This window comes from Gymnodraco acuticeps, unplaced genomic scaffold, assembly GCF_902827175.1.
Source record: "Gymnodraco acuticeps unplaced genomic scaffold, fGymAcu1.1, whole genome shotgun sequence".
NCBI classification, from domain to species: Eukaryota; Metazoa; Chordata; class Actinopteri; order Perciformes; family Bathydraconidae; genus Gymnodraco; species Gymnodraco acuticeps.
The window spans coordinates 71,875-97,329 of NW_022990925.1; the positions used below are offsets into that span (position 1 = coordinate 71,875).

The 25,455-nt window shown below is 46.1% G+C and overlaps 1 protein-coding gene across 1 annotated transcript; it reads right to left on the reverse strand.

The window, feature by feature from the left end:
• Window positions 1-209: 209 nt before the first annotated feature.
• Window positions 210-1,160, reverse strand: LOC117558108 (olfactory receptor 6N2-like). Its single transcript, XM_034234094.1, has one exon. The coding sequence runs from the start codon at window positions 1,158-1,160 to the stop codon at window positions 210-212; it is 951 nt and encodes a 316-aa protein (XP_034089985.1).
• Window positions 1,161-25,455: the final 24,295 nt, after the last annotated feature.

Below are 25,455 nucleotides of genomic sequence, written 5' to 3' on the forward strand. Positions count from 1 at the left end.
AGGGGAGGCCCTTTTTCAGTTTAGAGCAATAGCCCCTCCAAATGTCTGTGCACGTCCCTGTACTTTAGTATTGCAAGCTAAAAAGGTCTATTTATCTCAAAGTCACAGCAACATACAATTAGCACAATAAGCGTATAATGTAATAATAAGAATCAGTCTTTCTAATGTTATATAAAAATAGCCTCCACAGCAATCAAACAGTGTTGGGATCAGCTGTCTCTGCGACACCTCAGCAGCCTCTCCACATGCGTGAACACCTCCTTTAACTTCAGTCCGTACACCACGGGGTTCAGTACAGTGGGTACTAGCATCATCAGGATGGAGGTGATGAGGGTGGAGTCAGATTCTCTGTTGCTCTGCAGGCGGCGGAGCAGCAGATCTAAGGAGATGCTGATGGAATAGTTAAAGAAGACGAGCAGGTGAGGAAGACAGGTTTGTAGAGCTTTGCTGCTGAAGCTACGTGAGCGCCGCAGACAGATGAAGAGGATCCTAGCGTAGGAGAAGAGCACGAAGGCGGCGGGAAGGAATATGATAACTGCTGTGAACAGCAGACTGTATATTCCACTCAGCTGCGCTTCAGCACCACTGCAGCTCAGGCTCACAATGCTGTAGATGTCGCAGAAGACCCTGTTGAGCTGCGCCCTGCAGAGCGGTAAGCGGCTCGCCAGCAGTGTTGAGACTCCCACTACAATGAAGGGCAGCATCCAGCAGAGAAGCAGCATCAGCACCACCTTGGCAGGAGTTACCAGCACAACGTAGTGCATCGGGTGGCAGATGGACAGGTAGCGGTCAAAGGCCATGGCCGACAATAGCATGAAGCTAGCTCCACCAAGAGAGGAAACAAAGAAACTCTGGCACAGACACATAGTCCGGGACACCTGCACCAAGCCGGCGCCGGACAGCAACAGGTCTGACAGAAGTTTAGGATAAGTCAGTGTGCTGGCTGTGACAGAGTTCAGCAGAACTGATGCCACGAAGGCAAACATGGGCCGGTGAAGAGCTCGCTGCGAACAGATGATATAAATCACCAGAGAGTCACTGAACAACACAAAGAGGTACAGCAACAAAAACACGAAGAATAAGAGCGAGCTGTGGCCAGACAGCGAGGAGAAACCGACCAGCGTCAGAGACGAGGTCACGTTAAACCCTGCTGACGTCATGAGGAGACCCCAACAAACAACACGCTGTGACCTCAGGTCAACAACAACAACAGCAATAAGTCAAATCTAACCAACCTGTTGACATTATTTATGAAAACATTTAAATAAAGGATATAACATTAGTTTATATCACATTGACATATACAGTAGGAACAATGAAACTGGAATATTTAGCACACATTTATTTAACATTCATATTTAAAACGTGTATTCATAGAATATGAATTCACAGTTAATTAATCAGATACTAAAATATCTGCTTTAACATTAATGTATAAGTCAATGATAAATATCTATCATGAATCAGAAACAGGCGAAAGCATCATCGCAATGAACACGAAACATGAGGAGAAGCAGACCTGAATCCACCTGTTAAACAATCATGTTATTACATAACAGTAACACACACATAATAATGTCATTACCGACAATTTAAAGGATATTTATAATGAATCATGAACACACAGAAACATCATCACAGGGAACTTAAAGAGAAACTGACCAGAATGCACCTATTCATCAAGAAGCAGACACATCACAGCGTAAAGAACATTAATACATATGACTTCAAAATAACATTTATAAGTGAAATATTAAACTAACATCATCACAAGGAACACGAAGGAAGAAGAGAAGCTGACCTGAATGCAGCTGGTGAAACATTAATAACATTATGCATCGACACAGTGAACCATCGAATGTATGTGAACACGAAACACGAGAAACATGAGGAGAAACAGACCTGACTCCACCTGTTTCAACATTAACTTCAATTTATATAACATTAATATATACAGCATTAATATAAAGTTCATGTATTTTTTGTTTTATAATGAATCAGGAAAGGCAGAAAGATAATCACAGTGAACACGAAGCAGGCGGAGAAACTGCCCTGAATGCACCTGTTTAGACCATAATGTTAATATACACACAACATTAATATTTATAACATTCATTTAAAGAATGTTAATATATGATTAATCATGAAAACAGAGAAACATAATCTCAGAGCAGACATGAGCAAATAACAATTATTAAAGAGTGGTTATATGGCATATATGTGAAATGAGTCATAAACCTGCAGACAATCATCACAGTGAACACGAGACAAGAGGAGAAACTGACCTGAATCCAGCTGGTGAAACATTAATATAACATTAATGTAGATATGATGAAGCACGTACAGACAGAGACAGCATCTCAGTGAGCATGAGGAGAAACTGACCTGAATCCAGCTGGTGAAACATTAATATAACATTAATGTAGATATGATGAAGCACGTACAGACAGAGACAGCATCTCAGTGAACATGAGGAGAAACTGACCTGAATCCAGCTGGTGAAACATTAATATAACATTAATGTAGATATGATGAAGCACGTACAGACAGAGACAGCATCTCAGTGAACATGAGGAGAAACTGACCTGAATCCAGCTGGTGAAACATTAATATAACATTAATGTAGCTATGATGAAGCACGTACAGACAGAGACAGCATCTCAGTGAACATGAGGAGAAACTGACCTGAATCCAGCTGGTGAAACATTAATATAACATTAATGTAGATATGATGAAGCACGTACAGACAGAGACAGCATCTCAGTGAACATGAGGAGAAACTGACCTGAATCCAGCTGGTGAAACATTAATATAACATTAATGTAGATATGATGAAGCACGTACAGACAGAGACAGCTTCTCAGTGAACATGAAGCTGTGAAGCTGCTTTTATCACCGTCCTTCTTCCTCCGTGGAGCTCATTGTAAATTCATTAAAGGTCATCTGCCAATCACAAATATGTTGTTTGGAATGGGAGGTTCTGAGAAGGCAATGTCAAGTTAATGCAAAACAGACATAAACATCTTAAAATAGTAAATATTGAAAGTGTTCCTTTGAGTAATTCAGTGCTTTATTTGATGTTAGTAATATGTTCAGGTGTCAGATACACGCAGGGGTTACATTGGGCCCCGGCTCAGAGGACGATGCTCTGACTTCGTCACCCTCACATATTTGTCATATGTTTACTAAATTCTACATATATGTTAAAACCTTTCTCCTTCTTAACATAGACTATATTCAGGGTCAATATGTGTTGACTTCATATTTGTGCTGCTCCGTGCAAAGAGTCTGCAAACCACCCGTCCTGTAACACGGAGTTGTTTCTCAAACCATGCTAAATGTGTGTGTGTGTGTGGGGGGGGGGGGGGGCTGTGGTCTCAAGGTCTTAGGTGCCTCAAGGGGCGGTAACCCTCGAACCTCCTGGTGGACACCGGTGGTCAGGGAAGCCGTCCGACTGAAGAAGGAGGCCTTCAGGGATTTGTTATCCCGGGGGACTCCGGAGGCAGTTGCAAGGCACCGACAGGCCCGAAGGGCAGCAGCCTCAGCCGTGGCCGAGGCAAAGCAGCGGATGTGGGAGAAGTTCGGAGAAGACATGGAAAAGGACTTTCGGGGGCGGCACCAAAGTTGTTCTGGAAAACTGTCCGACACCTCAGGAGGGGGAAGCAGGGAACCATCCAAGCTGTGTACAGTAAGGATGGGACGTTGTTGACCTCAACTGATGGAGTGTTAGGGCGTTGGAAGGAACACTTTGAGGAACTCCTGAACCCGACAACTCCGCCCTCTATGTTAGAGGCAGAGCTGGAGTATGACGGGGGATCAACACCATTCTCCCGGAGGTCACTGAGGTTGTCAAACAACTCCACAGTGGCAAAGCCCCATGGGTGGATGAGATCCGCCCAGAAATGCTGAAGGCTCTGGGTGTTGAGGGGACTGTCATGGTTGACACGTCTCATCAACGTTGCGTGGAATTCGGAAACAGTACCGAAGTAGTGGCAGACCGGGGTGGTGGTCCCCCTTTTTAAAAAGGGGGATCAGAGGGTGTGTCCTAATTACACTCTTCGGAGGTATCTGATGGCGGTAGAACTCCTTCCGATGATGCTGCTGTAGCTGCTGCCACCCTGAACATGGAGCGGATCTTCAATCCCTCCTTTATTCCAGGCATATTCGCGTAGAATCAGTCATCCTCAGTGTTGGTCATGTTTGCGTACGCACCCGGACGGTGGCCATAGAGGAGGCTCCAATGGAGGGTTAGATAGCCATATAGCAGGTACTGGGTGATTGAGGTCGGATTGCAAGCCATCAGGTCAAGGAGATCAGGGATGCGCGACAGTGACAGACTTTTTCAAGTCGTTCATGTTAGCTTTCACCTCTCTGATGATGTGGGTCATATCAAACTGGGTGAGCCTGCACCCCCGGAGCTTTGACTCAGACAAGTACCTCAGGAAATGGTTCACATTCTTCAGGAACAACAGCGATGTTGTGACTGCCCGGCCCGACTTTACAATATACTCGCTCCAGCCACGGACCCTCTTTGTGTCTTTTAGGGACAGCCAATCTGACAGCCGGTTAACACCATGGGCCATGAATATGAGGAAGTTCTTTATCCGGCTGACATTGGACAGACAATTTTCTTTCCGTTTTACTGTCGGTGCGACACCCTCACAATGATCCCTGTATGTCTGAATGTACGTCTCCATGCTTTGAGGCAACGTGATTTCACGCATGGTATTCCCCCGTCCCTTCCCAGTGGACCAGTGATTTGGGGGAGAGGGCCAGTCCTTAGCCAGATTAGCTTTCAGCTTATTGTAGACGGATGCACGGGTCTTCTGGCATTCAGGGGTCTCACTACCGGAGGCTGCTATATTATGTGAAGCCACCGAGCCGTGGTCCCCGAGGGAACTGGTGCCCGGAGCAAGGCCAATTGCTGAATGCCGCAGCCGACTAAGGCCGCTATGCAACAATGGAGGATTAGAGAAACTGATGTTTGCCTGGCACTCCGCGGCGAAGTGGGGAGGTGGAACTTCCACCCCGCTGCGGAACCCGTGGTGGGACCACTGAGTCAGACGGTTCGTCTTGGAAACGCTTCATATCGGTCGGCCCGGAGGTAAGAGACATGCAGGGTTACCCCCACGCAGCACACCCTCCCGGCCATCAGAGTCGAACCCGCAGTTCGGAGGAACCGACAGCCAGAGGAACCGACAGCCAGAGCACCGGCACGTGGACCGGGTGAGAAGACCCTCCGATGGTGGGTCGCGTTTGCCATTCTATCAGTGAGGTCAGAGGAGAAGAACCCGCAGTTCGGAGGAACCGACCGCCAGAGCACCGGCACGAGGCCGACGGAGGCCCTCTGATGGCGGGTTGCGTTTGCCATTTGATCAGTGAGGTGAGAGCAGAAGAACGCAGCAAAAATGGACAAAATCCGTTAATATACGGTCGAGTTGGGGGGGGGGAACGGCTGGACAAAGGCCGTCGGGGGGCACCCAGGACCGGGCAGTGCCCCCGGTAGAAAGAAAAATAAAAAGAACCAGACAAAAGTGGTGAAAATGTAAAAAAGTATCTGAAAATAGTGCATCATAAGGCGGGTAGAGTCCCTTGTCAACTCCCCTTACATTCCTCCAGAGTCAGAAAAAAGTCTGAGTTAACTTTTTGGAGAACCATAAAAAAGGGGTGAAAATGTAAAAAAGTATCCAAAAATAGTGCCTCATAACCCGGGTAGAGTCCCCTGTCAACTCCCATGCCATTCCTCCACAGGCAAAATAGTCAGATTCAAGTTTTTGGAGAACCAGGGAAAATGGGTGAAAATGGAAAAAAGTATCCGAAAATAGTGCCTCATAACCCGGGTAGAGTCCCCTGACAACTCCCCTTGCATTCCTCCAGAGTCAGAAAAAGTCTGAGTTCATATTTGGACAACCATAGAAAAGGGGTGAAAATGGAGAACAAGTATCCGAAAATAGTGTCTCATGAGGCGTGTAGAGTCCCCTGACAACTCCCCTTGCATTCCTCCAGAGACCAGTTCAAAAACTTAAAGTTTGGTAAGCCGCCTATTGCCGGCATGGACATTCTTCCCATTGGGATAACATACTCGTGGGCAGTATATCCAGGAGGAGGGACCGACTCGACTTTTTACCGTCGCTCGGCAGGCTATTTGAGTACTCACACAGCATATGAGTGTGTATGCATGTATTGGACAATAGATAGCGCTCTTCTCACCAGTGTGTACTTATACTGCATGGGGGGTGGCCCAAAGGCAATATGATGGCCCACTTTCCACATATTACACAGTAACACATGTATTCACTTGCTGTGTACTTGTACTTATGGGGGGGGGTGTCCGTCAACCCAATATGGGTCCCACTTACCATATATTACACAGTAACACATGTATTCACTTGCTGTGTACTTGTACTTATGGGGGGGGGGGTGTCCGTCAACCCAATATGGGTCCCACTTACCATATATTACACAGTAACACATGTATTCACTTGCTGTGTACTTGTACTTATGGGGGGGGGGGTGTCCGTCAACCCAATATGAGTCCCACTTACCATATATTACACAGTAACACATGTATTCACTTGCTGTGTATTTGTACTTATGGGGGGGGGGGGTCCGTCAACCCAATATGGGTCCCACTTACCATATATTACACAGTAACTCATGTATTCACTTGCTGTGTACTTGTAACCAATATGGGTCCCACTTACCAAATATTACACAGTAACACATGTATTCACTTGCTGTGTACTTGTAACCAATATGGGTCCCACTTACCAAATATTACACAGTAACACATGTATTCACTTGCTGTGTATTTGTAATTATGGGGGGGGGTGTCCGTCAACCCAATATGGGTCCCACTTACCAAATATTACACAGTAACACAAGTATTCACTTGCTGTGTACTTATACTTATGGGGGGGTGTCCGTTTTTATTCAGGGTCTTCTAAATAGTGCCCAGATCAGGAATCTGAAATATGGGAACCTTTACCCACCCAGAAATGTTTATTCAATTAAATGTCAAACTTTCTCACAAAATCCTCTCATAAGCTAAGGGTCTGACAGGTTTGTGGTGGGGAGGGGCAGAAGATGAAAAAAATTGAAAAAATGTGGTTGGCGCTCTGAAACTTTGAGAGTGTGTTGCTTAACGTCTGTGGAACCCGCTTGCAAAATATGGGGACCCTGCGACCTTCGACAAGGTCAAAACGGAGGTCAGAGGTCACATTCGCAATGCCGACAGTACCCTTGACGGCACAAAGGAAGGTCCGACTGCTTTGAGCTTGCTCTCATTAGAACCGGCTCGAAAAGTACATGCAGATTGATGCCTCTGCTGCTCCTAATGTCAAAGTTTACGGCTTGAAATGTAACAAAGCTCCAAAGGTCAAAGGTCACGCTTCCATGCCGTACGGTGCCCTTTACGGCACAAAGGAAGGTCCGACCGCTTTGAGCTTGATGTCATTTTAACCGTCTCGGAGAGCAGATGCAGATTTAGGCCTCTGGTGCAACAAAATGTCAAAGGTTACGGCTTAAAATGTAACAAAACCTTCCGTTAAGGCCTTTTGAGAAGCCGCAGTGCTGCATGAGTGTTTAAAGTACTTTGAAAAGGGCTAAAGAGATAATTTTTTCACAGGGCCCCTCTAAATAGTGCCCAGATCAGGAATCTGAAATATGGGAACCCTAAACCAACCAGAACTTTTTTTCAATAAAATGTCAAACTTTCTCACATAATGCTGTTTGGAGCTTAGCATCTGACACCCTTGTGGTGAGGAAAGAGGAGGAAATTGAAAAAAATTGAAAAAATGTGGTTGGCGCTCCGAAACTTTGAGATTGTGTTGCTTAACATCCGTGGAACCCGCTTGCAAAATGTGGGGACCCTGCGACCTTCAACAAGGTCAAAACTGTGGTCAGAGGTCACGTTTTCATGCTATACGGTGCCCTATATGGCACAAAAGAAGGTCCGATCGCTTTGAGCTTGCTCTCATTAGAACCGGCTCGAAAAGTACATGCAGATTGATGCCTCTGCTGCTCCTAATGTCAAAGGTTACGGCTTGAAATGTAACAAAGCTCCAAAGGTCAAAGGTCACGCTTCCATGCCGTACGGTGCCCTTTACGGCACAAAGGAAGGTCCGACCGCTTTGAGCTTGATGTCATTTTAACCGTCTCGGAGAGCAGATGCAGATTTAGGCCTCTGGTGCGACAAAATGTCAAAGGTTACGGCTTAAAATGTAACAAAACCTTCCGTTAAGGCCTTTTGAGAAGCTGAGTGTTTGAAATACTTTGAAAAGGGCTAAAGAGATAATTTGTTCACAGGGGGCCTCTAAATAGGGCATAGATCAAGAATCTGAAATATGGGAACCTTCACCCACCGAGAACTTTTTTTCAATAAAATGTCAAACTTTCTGGAGCTTAGCATCTGACAGGCTTGTGGTGGCAGAGGGGAAGAAAATGAAAACAATTCAAAAAATGTGCTTGGCGCTCCGAGCCTTTGAGAGTGTGTTGTTGCACTTGTGTGGAACCCGCTTGCAAAATGTGACCGTGTACAGTACTAAGAGCCATTTCATTGTATTCCCCTCCCCCACCATGCTGGGAGGTGCAACAATTGTATCCGAGCCAAAGCACTCATGTAGCGGACACATTCCTCCATGATGTGAAACAGCCGTTTTTTTTCTCAGTCCTCTCAAAAACCGGGTTTCAGATATCGTGTGGATGGTAGCTTGAAAAGGTCTCGATTCCCCTCTCCGTTGTAAAATGCAACGGGGGAGTGGAAAAGTGTCCGGGGCTTCCGCTCGAAGCGCCGAAGATTTGAGCTTTTTGGAGCCCCTCCTCCGTTTGCACTCTGTCGTTTTTTCGAGAATTTTTTTTAACTTCATTTTTGATTATTTTAAGATATAATTGACCGTTTTCTTTACTTTGTTCTGCTTTCCACGGGTGGGGAAGCATGGCAGGCCGCCTATGAGCTCCCAAATTCGGCCTGTAACCACCGGGAATTGTGGGCTAAGCTCCATAAACTGACAAAGTCACCCAGAAATGTCACTTTAATAGCCCAAAAATATATAATACAAATACATTTAAATAGTAAAAGGTACAATTGTGCTCCTAATTACCCGGAATTTGATTTATATAGCCCCATGATAGTGAATAAAAATCATTTTCATGGAAAAAAGTGTTATAACGCCTGATTAATATGTTTGTAATGCTGGCAGCAGGTTCACTGCAATTTAATTATGTTAACCTGCTTTATTTAGGGATGGATCTCACATCCTCTATTGGGGTCCGGGGGTCAATCTGGTGCACTTCGAGCACAAAATGAATTGATGGATACAGCTCTCAACACTCAGATGAAAGGGAGCTGTATACTTTTCAATGATCCAAACATCTTTAGAATATGATCACAACCAATAACAAATAATTTAAACTGGTTTATTCTTATCTTATGTTACCTAGTTAGCATTCTTTCTTTTTATTTATGCATATTTTACTAATCACTCTTTTTGTTTTTTTACTGTCCTATAGTACACATTGGAATGACTTCTTACTTTATTTTTTACAACTATATGTAATAGATAAAGGTGTGCTCTCTCTCTCTCTCTCTCTCTCTCTCTCTCTCTCTCTCTCTCTCTCTCTCTCTCTCTCACAGAGGCTGTGTGCTCCTCCGTGGCGATGACGGGTTGCGTTAAAAAAATAAAATAAACATATTTGTAAAGAGGGGGGACACAAACGCGATTTTGAAAAGTGGGGAGGGACATGTAATATGGACAGAATCTCCTCAGGGTCAGGGTCTAAACTTAATCATGTAAAATGTCCCCTTGCTCTGTTCTCGCTGTCAGAATCCAACCAGTTTAGCTCCAACTTCACATTGGATGGCTTATCAGCTCTTAGAGGGGAATACAGCGGGACTGAGGCGCTGTTGTGTTCAAAATTCCAGGAAAGAACAACTTCTAAGTTTAACTATTTATTATAAGAGAGCAACATATATATTTTCACTTGGCCAAGGACTCCGTCCGGTCACAGAAATCAAAGGCAGCAAAGGCTGTAATCTGTCTGTCTATTTCCGGAAAGAGCCCCGAACCTCGTGCGTCAATCCATTTTATTACACAGGGCGTTGCCCGTACATTTATGATTGGTCAAGACTAGCTGAAGAGATACCGTGGTTTAGACTTGGTTCTCTTTGGTTGGTGCACAGACTTAGAAAAAAGTCTCCTGGCAACACGATCCTCCAATTAGCATTCAGCCGGCCTGTGGAAGTCCCTCCCTACTCTGTCGCCATCATACGTCATTTGTTTTCGCTAAAGCTGCTTTGCAGACAGATAGTGGAATCCTCCATTTACGCTGCTTCCTAGCTGTGCGTGGGAGTGGAGCTCACCCGAAGCTCAAGGCCGGAGCGATGTCCTGTTCTGACTGCCTCTTTCTATTCTTCCAGTGTCTCACCTGACCTTGCTACTTTCGTATTGCAAGCTAAAAACGTCTATTTATCCCAAAGTCACAGCAACATAAAATTAGCACAATAAGCGTATAATGTAATAATAAGAATCTGTCTTTCTAATGTTATATAAAAATAGCCTCCACAGCAATCCAAGAGTGTTGGGGTCAGCTGTCTCTGCGACACCTCAGCAGCCTCTTCACATGCGTGAACACCTCCTTTAACTTCAGTCCGTACACCACGGGGTTCAGTACAGTGGGTACTAGCATCATCAGGATGGAGGTGATGAGGGTGGAGTCAGATTCTCTGTTGCTCTGCAGGCGGCGGAGCAGCAGATCTAAGCAGACGCAGATGGAATAGTTAAAGAAGACGAGCAGGTGAGGAAGACAGGTTTGTAGAGCTTTGCTGCTGAAGCTACGTGAGCGCCGCAGACAGATGAAGAGGATCCTAGCGTAGGAGAAGAGCACGAAGGCGGCAGGCAGGAATATGATAACTGCTGTAATCAGCAGACCAAATATTCCACTCAGCTGCGCTTCAGCACCACTGCAGCTCAGGCTCACAATGCTGTAGATGTCGCAGTAGACCCTGTTGAGCTGCGCCCTGCAGAGCGGTAAGCGGCTCGCCAGCAGCGTTGTGACTCCCACTAGAATAACAGGCAGCATCCAGCAGAGAAGCAGCATCAGCACCACCTTGGCAGGAGTTACCAGCACAGCGTAGTGCATCGGGTGGCAGATGGACAGGTAGCGGTCAAAGGCCATGGCCGACAACAGCATGAAGCTAGCTCCACCAAGAGAGGAAACTAAGAAACTCTGGCACAGACACAAAGTCCGGGACACCTGCACCAAGCTGGCGCCGGACAGCAACAGGTCTGACAGAAGTTTAGGATAAAACACGGTACTGGCTGTGACAGAGTTCAGCAGAACTGATGCCACGAAGGCAAACATGGGCCGGTGAAGAGCTCGCTGCGAACAGATGATATAAATCACCAGAGAGTCACTGAACAACACGAAGAGGTACAGCAACAAAAACACGAAGAATAAGAGCGAGCTGTGGCCAGACAGCGAGGAGAAACCGACCAGCGTCAGAGACGAGGTCACGTTAAACCCTGCTGACGTCATGAGGAGACCCCAACAAACAACACGCTGTGACCTCAGGTCAACAACAACAACAGCAATAAGTCAGAGCTAACCAACCTGTTGACATTATTTATGAAAACATTTAAAAGGATATAACATTAGTTTATATCACATTGACATATACAGTAGGAACAATGAAACTGGAATATTTAGAACACATTTATTTAACATTCATATTTAAAACGTGTATTCATAGAATATGAATTCACAGTTAATTAATCAGATACTAAAATATCTGCTTTAACATTAATGTATAAGTCAATGATAAATATCTATCATGAATCAGAAACAGGCGAAAGCATCATCGCAATGAACACGAAACATGAGGAGAAGCAGACCTGAATCCACCTGTTAAACAATCATGTTATTACATAACAGTAACACTCACATAATAATGTCATTACCGACAATTTAAAGGATATTTATAATGAATCATGAACACACAGAAACATCATCACAGGGAACTTAAAGAGAAACTGACCAGAATGCACCTATTCATCAAGAAGCAGACACATCACAGCGTAAAGAACATTAATACATATGACTTCAAAATAACATTTATAAGTGAAATATTAAACTAACATCATCACAAGGAACACGAAGGAAGAAGAGAAGCTGACCTGAATGCAGCTGGTGAAACATTAATAACATTATGCATCGACACAGTGAACCATCGAATGTATGTGAACACGAAACACGAGTAACATGAGGAGAAACAGACCTGACTCCACCTGTTTCAACATTAACTTCAATTTATATAACATTAATATATACAGCATTAATATAAAGTTCATGTATTTTTTGTTTTTATAATGAATCAGGAAAGGCAGAAAGATAATCACAGTGAACACGAAGCAGGCGGAGAAACTGCCCTGAATGCACCTGTTTAGACCATAATGTTAATATACACACAACATTAATATTTACAACATTCATTTAAAGAATGTTAATATATGATTAATCATGAAAACAGAGAAACATAATCTCAGAGCAGACATGAGCAAATAACAATTATTAAAGAGTGGTTATATGGCATATATGTGAAATGAGTCATAAACCTGCAGACAATCATCACAGTGAACACGAGACAAGAGGAGAAGCTGACCTGAATCCAGCTGGTGAAACATTAATATAACATTAATGTAGATATGATGAAGCACGTACAGACAGAGACAGCATCTCAGTGAACATGAGGAGAAACTGACCTGAATCCAGCTGGTGAAACATTAATATAACATTAATGTAGATATGATGAAGCACGTACAGACAGAGACAGCATCTCAGTGAACATGAGGAGAAACTGACCTGAATCCAGCTGGTGAAACATTAATATAACATTAATGTAGATATGATGAAGCACGTACAGACAGAGACAGCATCTCAGTGAACATGAAGAGAAACTGACCTGAATCCAGCTGGTGAAACATTAATATAACATTAATGTAGATATGATGAAGCACGTACAGACAGAGACAGCATCTCAGTGAACATGAGGAGAAACTGACCTGAATCCAGCTGGTGAAACATTAATATAACATTAATGTAGATATGATGAAGCACGTACAGACAGAGACAGCATCTCAGTGAACATGAGGAGAAACTGACCTGAATCCAGCTGGTGAAACATTAATATAACATTAATGTAGATATGATGAAGCACGTACAGACAGAGACAGCATCTCAGTGAACATGAAGCTGTGAAGCTGCTTTTATCACCGTCCTTCTTCCTCCGTGGAGCTCATTGTAAATTCATTAAAGGTCATCTGCCAATCACAAATATGTTGTTTGGAATGGGAGGTTCTGAGAAGGCAATGTCAAGTTAATGTAAAACAGACAGAAACATCTTAAAATAGTAAATATTGAAAGCGTTCCTTTGAGTAATTCAATGCTTTGTTTGATGTTAGTAATATGTTCAGGTGTCAGATACACGCAGGGGTTACATTGGGCCCCGGCTCATAGGACGATGCTCTGACTTCGTCACCCTCACATATTTGTCATATGTTTACTAAAAACTACATATATGTTAAAACCTTTCTCCTTCTTAACATAGACTATATTCAGGGTCGATATGTGTTGACTTCATTTTTGTGCTGCTCCGTGCAAAGAGTCTGCAAACCACCCGTCCTGTAACCCGGAGCTGTTTCTTAAACCCTGTGTGTGTGTGTGTGTGTGTGTGTGTGTGTGTGTGTGTGTGTGTGTGTGTGTGTGTGTGTGTGTGTGTGTGTGTGTGTGTGTGTGTGTGAAGAGTGAGAACCCCCAGACCCGTCCTGTAACACGGAGGCCGTTTCTTAAACCATGCTAAATGTGTGTGTGTGTGTGTGTGTGTGTGTGTGTGGGGGGGGGGGGCTGTGGTCTCAAGGTCTTAGGTGCCTCAAGGGGGGGTAACCCTCGAACCTCCTGGTGGACACCGGTGGTCAGGGAAGCCGTCCGACTGAAGAAGGAGGCCTTCAGGGATTTGTTATCCCGGGGGACTCCCGAGGCAGTTGCAAGGTACCGACAGGCCCGAAGGGCAGCAGCCTCAGCCGTGGCCGAGGCAAAGCAGCGGATGTGGGAGAAGTTCGGAGAAGACATGGAGAAGGACTTTCGGGCGGCACCAAAGTTGTTCTGGAAAACTGTCCGACACCTCAGGAGGGGGAAGCAGGGAACCATCCAAGCTGTGTACAGTAAGGATGGGACGTTGTTGACCTCAACTGATGGAGTGTTAGGGCGTTGGAAGGAACACTTTGAGGAACTCCTGAACCCGACAACTCCGCCCTCTATGTTAGAGGCAGAGCTGGAGTATGACGGGGGATCAACACCATTCTCCCGGAGGTCACTGAGGTTGTCAAACAACTCCACAGTGGCAAAGCCCCTGGGGTGGATGAGATCCGCCCAGAAATGCTGAAGGCTCTGGGTGTTGAGGGGACTGTCATGGTTGACACGTCTCATCAATGTTGCGTGGAATTCGGAAACAGTACCGAAGGAGTGGCAGACAGGGGTGGTGGTTCCCCTTTTTAAAAAGGGGGATCAGAGGGTGTGTCCTAATTACACTCTTCGGAGGTATCTGATGGTGGTAGAACTCCTTCCGATGATGCTGCAGTAGCTGCTGCCACCCTGAACATGGAGCGGATCTTCAATCCCTCCTTTATTCCAGGCATATTCGCGTAGAATCAGTCATCCTCAGTGTTGGTCATGTTTGCGTACACACCCGGACGGTGGCCATAGAGGAGGCTCCAATGGAGGGTTAGATAGCCATATAGCAGGTACTGGGTGATTGAGGTCGGATTGCAAGCCATCAGGTCAAGGAGATCAGGGATGCACGACAGTGACAGACTCGCTGTTCATGTTAGCTTTCACCTCTCTGATGATGTGGGTCATATCAGACTGGGTGAGCCTGCACCCCCGGAGCTTTGACTCAGACAAGTACCTCAGGAAATGGTTCACATTCTTCAGGAACAACAGCGATGTTGTGACTGCCCGGCCCAACTTTACAATATACTCGCTCCAGCCACGGACCCTCTTTGTGTCTTTTAGGGACAGCCAATCTGACAGCCGGTTAACACCATGGGCCATGAATACGAGGAAGTTCTTTATCCAGCTGACATTGGACAGACAATTTTCTTTCCGTTTTACTGTCGGTGCGACACCCCTCACAATGATCCCTGTATGTCTGAATGTACGTATCCATGCTTTGAGGCAACGTGATTTCACGCATGGTATTCCCCCGTCCCTTCCCAGTGGACCAGTGAGGAGAGGGCCAGTCCTTAGCCAGATTAGCTTTCAGCTTATTGTAGACGGACGCACGGGTCTTCTGGCATACAGGGGTCTCACTACCGGAGGCTGCTGGGGACCGCATGAGAGTCTTGACCGGGGTCTTGAGAGTGGTCTCACTACCAGAGGCTGCTGGGGACCGCATGAGAGTCTTGACCGGGGTCTTGAGAGGGGTCTCAATACCGGAGGCTGCTGGGGACCGCATGAGAGTCTTGACCGGGGTCTTGAGAGGGGTCTCACTACCGGAGGCTTCTGGGGACCGCACGACAGTCTTGACCGGGGTCTTGAGAGGGGTCTCACTACCGGAGGCTGCTGGGGACCGCATGAGAGTCTTGACCGGCGTCTTGAGAGGGGTCTCACTACCGGAGGCTTCTGGGGACCGCATGACAGTCTTGACCGGGGTCTTGAGAGGGGTATTGCTGCCGGAGGCTGCTGGGGACCGCATGACAGTCTTGACCGGGGTCTTGAGAGGGGTATTGCTGCCGGAGGCTACTGTGTTTATGCCGGAGGTACTTGAGATTGCCAGGCCCTTAAATTGTATACATTCTTCCTCTTCCTCAAGCACAGCAGCAGTGGCACTCTACCTGGGTTTTAGCCCCTTTTTCAGCCTGGAGCGCAGGGTCTTCACCTCATCAATGAGGGCATCCTTCTGAGCCCTCAATGCCACATTTTCCAGCATCACCTGCCTGCAGTCCTCTTCGTCACACTCAGTATGTGGGGAGAAGGGTGGAGGGTGCACCGGGTATTCCTCCTCATTGTCTATACCCAATGATGTAGCCATTCCAATGATGGGATTGGTCTCTCGGAGGTCATGTAGCAACTGCAGGGCCACACTATGCTTCAGCCTTGCCAGGACCTGATGTACCTCATCTCGGGAGAACTCAGGGTGGTCATGAGTTACATGACGGTCTAGTCTCTTCCCAGCATACGAACACCCTGTGATGGGACAGGGTTTGGTCCGAACATTTATTCTGCCACTAGCCATTTTAAGAATGATGCCTCTTTCCTCCAAGTTCCGCACTGCATGTTTGTGCTTAATGTTGTGGAAATAATTATCATAAGACGCCAATTAGTAACATACAGGACAAACCTCGATGTCTGTTTACCTTCTTTAAGGACACAGGCTGCTTAGCCAATAATGTTATTATTCCCATTCTGTGACCGGTCAATACTGGGTCACAGATGGTCTGTGTTGTGGGTACACTGGGACACTTCCTTCTCTGTATTTGTGGACTCCAAGGTGAAATCTTCGAGGTCATAGGTGTCCGAGGCAAGTAGCTCAGTGTTCCCACATTGTTTAGGCTATCTTCTCAAATATGTTGTTTACTCTCTGCGAAACCAGTTAGATGGGCTGGCAAGAGAGAGGCTCTCCAGAATTGACGTGGCAACTCTACCGTGAAGTCAGAACCTCTGACTCTTGGACTTGTGATGTGAATCCTCCGGCCGTTAACTCCAAATAAATCATCATGTGTTTGACATCAAAGCTACTGCTCTTCCCGTGTCTCCTTCCTGAGTCGGTGACTCCCACAGCATAGCTACACAGAAGTTTCCTCTACACTTAAGGTGCTTGTTCAAAGCCAGATAGAAGAGTCTGCACACCGGGCATTCGGACGACATCCTTACTGAAACAGACAAAGTGAATTGAATTTAAATTATTTTATGTTTCTCCGTTTATATGCGTTAGCGTAACCGGTGATTGCAATAATGGGTCCGATGCTTCAATGCCTGGTACACGGACCAAGGGAGGACTTGGGTTACCACCGGGTTAAATGGTCCCACCTACGCACCAACGCGGGGCTGATGATGGCAACATTGGGTCCGATGCATCAATTCATGGTGCCCCGACCATGAGAGGGTTTGGGGTGCCCCGGAACCAGGCAGTATCCCAGCAGGAAATACGTTTTATGGTCAAAGGAGGAAAGAGTAATAGAACCGGGGTAAAGCAAAGAAAGTGTCCTCTCGGCCCTATCCTCCAGGCAATGCGGTACCAGAACTGGGTCAAATTGACCAAAATGAAAGAAAAAAAAAGTTTGAATTCATCCATGGAAAAGGGCTGAAAATGAAAAAAGGATCCGAAAATAGTGCATCATGAGCCCGCAAGAGTCCCCTGTCAACTCCCCTTGCATTCCTCCAGAGTCCGAAAAAGTCTGAGTTCACTTTTGGGAGAACCATAGAAAGGGGTGAAAATGGATCAAATGTATCCGAAAATAGTGTATCATAAGGCAGGTAGAGTCCCCTGACAACTCTCCTTACATTCCTCCAGAGTCAGGAAAAAGTCTGAGTTAACTTTTGGGAGAACCATAGAAAAGGGGTGAAAATGTAAAAAAGTATCCGAAAATAGTGCCTCATAACCCGGGTAGAGTCCCCTGTCAACTCCCATGTCATTCCTCCACAGGCAAAATAGTCAGATTCAAGTTTTTGGAGAACCAGGGAAAATGGGTGAAAATGGAAAAAAGTATCCGAAAATAGTGCCTCATAACCCGGGTAGAGTCCCCTGACAACTCCACTTGCATTCCTCCAGAGTCAGAAAAAGTCTGAGTTCATTTTTGGACAACCATAGAAAAGGGGTGAAAATGGAGATAAAGTATCCGAAAATAGTGTCTCATGAGGCGGGTAGAGTCCCCTGACAACTCTCCTTACATTCCTCCAGAGTCAGGAAAAACTCTGTTATCTTTTGGGAGAACCAGAGAAAAGGGGTGAAAATGGAGAAATTGTATCCCAAAATAGTGTCTCTTAAGGCGGGTAGAGTCCCCTGACAACTCTCCTTACATTCCTCTGATTTCGTGCAGATGGTAGCTTGAAAAACATGAATGAATGTTTTTGACGGAGGAGGGGAGATCTCGATCCCCCTCTCCGTTGTAAGTTACAGCGGGAGAGTGAAAAGTGTCTGGGGCTTTGGCCCGAAGCGCCGAAGGGTTGGCCCCTTTCTCTGTTGGCACTTAGTCGTTTTTTCGAGAATTTTTTTAAACTTCATTTTTGATTATTTTAAGATATAATTGAACGTTTTCTTTACTTTTTTCTTCTTTCCACGGGTGGGGGCGCATGGCAGGCTGCCTATGAGCTCCCAACTTCGGCCTGGAACCTCCAGGTATTGTGGGCTATAGTGTTAAAACGCCTGATTAATATGTTAGTATTGCTGGCAGCAGGTTCACTGCTGTTAGCAGGGTCTCAAACTCACAGGCAAAGGCAAAAGGCAAACAGGTTTTTTCACACTTCCAGGAGACAGACCGCGAAAACCACCTCTCTGTGGCCATTCACAGAGCCCCAAAGGACGGACTAAGCAGCTCCAGCATGACTCCCTAACATGCGCACTTCCATAACCTCGCACACCGTGAGACCCCAGGCCCCCGGACTTAAGCACTCCCCCACGGACTAAACCCAGATGTTCACACCCTACAGAACCTCATGCCCCTGGAAACCCTAAAAGGGGGGTGGATTTTGTGGTGCTTTACCGTCCGCCCATCAGCAACCATATTCGGCCTTCTTCACGGCACCCCCCCACCCCCCCCTGTGCTGGAGGTTCACACTTTAACTGTTTTGTCATATTTCGTCTTTCCACGGGTGGGTGCACCTGGCAAAGCTGTTTACCCATACTCAAGCACTCTCACTCTGACTAAACACATAAGGACATCCCGGGTAAGACCTTAGTGCCCCTTAGTGCCCCTGGTACTCCATGTCGTTAAATGAGCTCAGTAATGTACTGCACAACATCACATGGGTAAATGAGCTCCGTATTGCCCTGCAATATCACATTTGGTGTATTTCCAAAAAGCTATGAAAATACACCTATCTCCGTCTTGTCCTGTAAAATATCATTCTTTGTTTATTTCCATCATTCACGCAAATACACATGTATTTTTCAGCTCTAGGAGCTTCAAAGTGCAGACTCCTGAGCTCCGTCATGTCCTGCAAAATATCATTCTTCCGACCGCCAAGCACCGGCTCGTGGACCCGGGGAAGAGGCCCTCCGATGGCGGGTCAAATTTGCTGATAGCACAGCTGACGGCTGGACACTAGCCGTAGAGGAACACCAGGGCAGGACCAGGCAGTTCCCTCTTTGCAGACAAGCATATGTGGTTGTTACGCAGGATCAAACAGGTAGCCTGTGATGAAGTAGGGTCGACCCTATATTATGTGAAGCCACCGAGCCGTGGTCCCCGAGGGAACTGGTGCCCGGAGCAAGGCCAATTGCTGAATGCCGCAGCCGACTAAGACCGCTATGCAACAGTGGAGGATTAGAGAAACTGATGTTTGCCTGGCACTCCGTGGCGAAGTGGGGAGGTGGAACTTCCACCCAGCTGCGCAACCCGTGGTGGGACCCCTGAGTCAGACGGTTCGTCTTGGAAACGCTTCATATCGGTCGGTCCGGGAGGTAAGAGAAATGCAGGGTTACCCCCACGCAGCACACCCTCCCGGCCATCAGAGTCGAACCCGCAGTTCGGAAGAACCGACAGCCAGAGCACCGGCACGTGGACCGGGTGAGAAGACCCTCCGATGGTGGGTCGCGTTTGCCATTCTATCAGTGAGGTCAGAGGAGAAGAACCCGCAGTTCGGAGGAACCGACCGCCAGAGCACCGGCACGAGGCCGGGCCGACGGAGGCCCTCTTATGGCGGGTTGCGTTTTCCATTTGATCAGTGAGGTGAGAGGAGAAGAACGCAGCAAAAATGGACAAAATCCGTTAATATACGGTCGAGTTGGGGGGGGGAACGGCTGGACAAAGGCCGTCGGGGGGCACCCAGGACCGGGCAGTGCCCCCGGTAGAAATAAAAATAAAAAAAACCAGACAAAAGTGGTGAAAATGTAAAAAAGTATCTGAAAATAGTGCATCATAAGGCGGGTAGAGTCCCCTGTCAACTCCCCTTACATTCCTCCAGAGTCAGAAAAAAGTCTGAGTTAACTTTTTGGAGAACCATAAAAAAGGGGTGAAAATGTAAAAAAGTATCCAAAAATAGTGCCTCATAACCCGGGTAGAGTCCCCTGTCAACTCCCATGCCATTCCTCCACAGGCAAAATAGTCAGATTCAAGTTTTTGGAGAACCAGGGAAAATGGGTGAAAATGGAAAAAAGTATCCGAAAATAGTGCCTCATAACCCGGGTAGAGTCCCCTGACAACTCCCCTTGCATTCCTCCAGAGTCAGAAAAAGTCTGAGTTCATATTTGGACAACCATAGAAAAGGGGTGAAAATGGAGAACAAGTATCCGAAAATAGTGTCTCATGAGGCGTGTAGAGTCCCCTGACAACTCCCCTTGCATTCCTCCAGAGACCAGTTCAAAAACTTAAAGTTTGGTAAGCCGCCTATTGCCGGCATGGACATTCTTCCCATTGGGATAACATACTCGTGGGCAGTATATCCAGGAGGAGGGACCGACTCGACTTTTTACCGTCGCTCGGCAGGCTATTTGAGCCAAATATTACACAGCCAAATATTACACAGTAACACATGTATTCACTTGCTGTGTACTTGTAATTATGGGGGGGGGTGTCCGTCAACCCAATATGGGTCCCACTTACCAAATATTACACAGTAACACAAGTATTCACTTGCTGTGTACTTATACTTATGGGGGGGTGTCCGTTTTTATTCAGGGTCTTCTAAATAGTGCCCAGATCAGGAATCTGAAATATGGGAACCTTTACCCACCCAGAAATGTTTATTCAATTAAATGTCAAACTTTCTCACAAAATCCTCTCATAAGCTAAGGGTCTGACAGGTTTGTGGTGGGGAGGGGCAGAAGATGAAAAAAATTGAAAAAATGTGGTTGGCGCTCTGAAACTGTGAGAGTGTGTTGCTTAACGTCTGTGGAACCCGCTTGCAAAATATGGGGACCCTGCGACCTTCGACAAGGTCAAAACGGAGGTCAGAGGTCACATTCGCAATGCCGACAGTACCCTTGACGGCACAAAGGAAGGTCCGACTGCTTTGAGCTTGCTCTCATTAGAACCGGCTCGAAAAGTACATGCAGATTGATGCCTCTGCTGCTCCTAATGTCAAAGGTTACGGCTTGAAATGTAACAAAGCTCCAAAGGTCAAAGGTCACGCTTCCATGCCGTACGGTGCCCTTTACGGCACAAAGGAAGGTCCGACCGCTTTGAGCTTGATGTCATTTTAACCGTCTCGGAGAGCAGATGCAGATTTAAGCCTCTGGTGCAACAAAATGTCAAAGGTTACGGCTTAAAATGTAACAAAACCTTCCGTTAAGGCCTTTTGAGAAGCCGCAGTGCTGCATGAGTGTTTAAAGTACTTTGAAAAGGGCTAAAGAGATAATTTTTTCACAGGGCCCCTCTAAATAATGCCCAGATCAGGAATCTGAAATATGGGAACCCTAACCCAACCAGAACTTTTTTTTCAATAAAATGTCAAACTTTCTCACATAATGCTGTTTGGAGCTTAGCATCTGACACCCTTGTGGTGAGGAAAGAGGAGGAAATTGAAAGAAATTGAAAAAATGTGGTTGGCGCTCCGAAACTTTGAGATTGTGTTGCTTAACGTCCGTGGAACCCGCTTGCAAAATGTGGGGACCCTGCGACCTTCAACAAGGTCAAAACTGTGGTCAGAGGTCACGTTTTCATGCTATACGGTGCCCTATATGGCACAAAAGAAGGTCCGACCGCTTTGAGTTTGCTCTCATTAGAACCGGCTCAAAAAGTACATGCAGATTGATGCCTCTGCTGCTCCTAATGTCAAAGGTTACGGCTTGAAATGTAACAAAGCTCCAAAGGTCAAAGGTCACGCTTCCATGCCGTACGGTGCCCTTTACGGCACAAAGGAAGGTCCGACCGCTTTGAGCTTGATGTCATTTTAACCGTCTCGGAGAGCAGATGCAGATTTAGGCCTCTGGTGCGACAAAATGTCAAAGATTACGGCTTAAAATGTAACAAAACCTTCCGTTAAGGCCTTTTGAGAAGCTGAGTGTTTGAAATACTTTGAAAAGGGCTAAAGAGATAATTTTTTCACAGGGGGCCTCTAAATAGGGCATAGATCAAGAATCTGAAATATGGGAACCTTCACCCACCGAGAACTTTTTTTCAATAAAATGTCAAACTTTCTGGAGCTTAGCATCTGACAGGCTTGTGGTGGCAGAGGGGAAGAAAATGAAAACAATTCAAAAAATGTGCTTGGCGCTCCGAGCCTTTGAGAGTGTGTTGTTGCACTTGTGTGGAACCCGCTTGCAAAATGTGACCGTGTACAGTACTAAGAGCCATTTCATTTTATTCCCCTCCCCCACCATGCTGGGAGGTGCAACAATTGTATCCGAGCCAAAGCACTCATGTAGCGGACACATTCCTCCATGATGTGAAACAGCCGTTTTTTTTCTCAGTCCTCTCAAAAACCGGGTTTCAGATATCGTGTGGATGGTAGCTTGAAAAGGTCTCGATTCCCCTCTCCGTTGTAAAATGCAACGGGGGAGTGGAAAAGTGTCCGGGGCTTCCGCTCGAAGCGCCGAAGATTTGAGCTTTTTGGAGCCCCTCCTCCGTTTGCACTCTGTCGTTTTTTCGAGAATTTTTTTTAACTTAATTTTTGATTATTTTAAGATATAATTGACCGTTTTCTTTACTTTGTTCTGCTTTCCACGGGTGGGGAAGCATGGCAGGCCGCCTATGAGCTCCCAAATTCGGCCTGTAACCACCGGGAATTGTGGGCTAAGCTCCATAAACTGACAAAGTCACCCAGAAATGTCACTTTAATAGCCCAAAAATATATAATACAAATACATTTAAATAGTAAAAGGTACAATTGTGCTCCTAATTACCCGGAATTTGATTTATATATAAAAAAAAAAATCATTTTCATGGAAAAAAGTGTTATAACGCCTGATTAATATGTTTGTAATGCTGGCAGCAGGTTCACTGCAATTTAATTATGTTAACCTGCTTTATTTAGGGATGGATCTCACATCCTCTATTGGGGTCCGGGGGTCAATCTGGTGCACTTCGAGCACAAAATGAATTGATGGATACAGCTCTCAACACTCAGATGAAAGGGAGCTGTATACTTTTCAATGATCCAAACATCTTTAGAATATGATCACAACCAATAACAAATAATTTAAACTGGTTTATTCTTATCTTATGTTACCTAGTTAGCATTCTTTCTTTTTATTTATGCATATTTTACTAATCACTCTTTTTGTTTTTTTACTGTCCTATAGTACACATTGGAATGACTTCTTACTTTATTTTTTACAACTATATGTAATAGATAAAGGTGTGCTCTCTCTCTCTCTCTCTCTCTCTCTCTCTCTCTCTCTCTCTCTCTCTCTCTCTCGCTCACAGAGGCTGTGTGCTCCTCCGTGGCGATGACGGGTTGCGTTAAAAAAATAAAATAAACATATTTGTAAAGAGGGGGGACACAAACGCGATTTTGAAAAGTGGGGAGGGACATGTAATATGGACAGAATCTCCTCAGGGTCAGGGTCTAAACTTAATCATGTAAAATGTCCCCGTGCTCTGTTCTCGCTGTCAGAATCCAACCAGTTTAGCTCCAACTTCACATTGGATGGCTTATCAGCTCTTAGAGGGGAATACAGCGGGACTGAGGCGCTGTTGTGTTCAAAATTCCAGGAAAGAACAACTTCTAAGTTTAACTATTTATTATAAGAGAGCAACATATATATTTTCACTTGGCCAAGGACTCCGTCCGGTCACAGAAATCAAAGGCAGCAAAGGCTGTAATCTGTCTGTCTATTTCCGGAAAGAGCCCCGAACCTCGTGCGTCAATCCATTTTATTACACAGGGCGTTGCCCGTACATTTATGATTGGTCAAGACTAGCTGAAGAGATACCGTGGTTTAGACTTGGTTCTCTTTGGTTGGTGCACAGACTTAGAAAAAAGTCTCCTGGCAACACGATCCTCCAATTAGCATTCAGCCGGCCTGTGGAAGTCCCTCCCTACTCTGTCGCCATCATACGTCATTTGTTTTCGCTAAAGCTGCTTTGCAGACAGATAGTGGAATCCTCCATTTACGCTGCTTCCTAGCTGTGCGTGGGAGTGGAGCTCACCCGAAGCTCAAGGCCGGAGCGATGTCCTGTTCTGACTGCCTCTTTCTATTCTTCCAGTGTCTCACCTGACCTTGCTACTTTCGTATTGCAAGCTAAAAACGTCTATTTATCCCAAAGTCACAGCAACATAAAATTAGCACAATAAGCGTATAATGTAATAATAAGAATCTGTCTTTCTAATGTTATATAAAAATAGCCTCCACAGCAATCAAAGAGTGTTGGGGTCAGCTGTCTCTGCGACACCTCAGCAGCCTCTTCACATGCGTGAACACCTCCTTTAACTTCAGTCCGTACACCACGGGGTTCAGTACAGTGGGTACTAGCATCATCAGGATGGAGGTGATGAGGGTGGAGTCAGATTCTCTGTTGCTCTGCAGGCGGCGGAGCAGCAGATCTAAGCAGACGCAGATGGAATAGTTAAAGAAGACGAGCAGGTGAGGAAGACAGGTTTGTAGAGCTTTGCTGCTGAAGCTACGTGAGCGCCGCAGACAGATGAAGAGGATCCTAGCGTAGGAGAAGAGCACGAAGGCGGCAGGCAGGAATATGATAACTGCTGTAATCAGCAGACCAAATATTCCACTCAGCTGCGCTTCAGCACCACTGCAGCTCAGGCTCACAATGCTGTAGATGTCGCAGTAGACCCTGTTGAGCTGCGCCCTGCAGAGCGGTAAGCGGCTCGCCAGCAGCGTTGTGACTCCCACTAGAATAACAGGCAGCATCCAGCAGAGAAGCAGCATCAGCACCACCTTGGCAGGAGTTACCAGCACAGCGTAGTGCATCGGGTGGCAGATGGACAGGTAGCGGTCAAAGGCCATGGCCGACAACAGCATGAAGCTAGCTCCACCAAGAGAGGAAACTAAGAAACTCTGGCACAGACACAAAGTCCGGGACACCTGCACCAAGCTGGCGCCGGACAGCAACAGGTCTGACAGAAGTTTAGGATAAAACACGGTACTGGCTGTGACAGAGTTCAGCAGAACTGATGCCACGAAGGCAAACATGGGCCGGTGAAGAGCTCGCTGCGAACAGATGATATAAATCACCAGAGAGTCACTGAACAACACGAAGAGGTACAGCAACAAAAACACGAAGAATAAGAGCGAGCTGTGGCCAGACAGCGAGGAGAAACCGACCAGCGTCAGAGACGAGG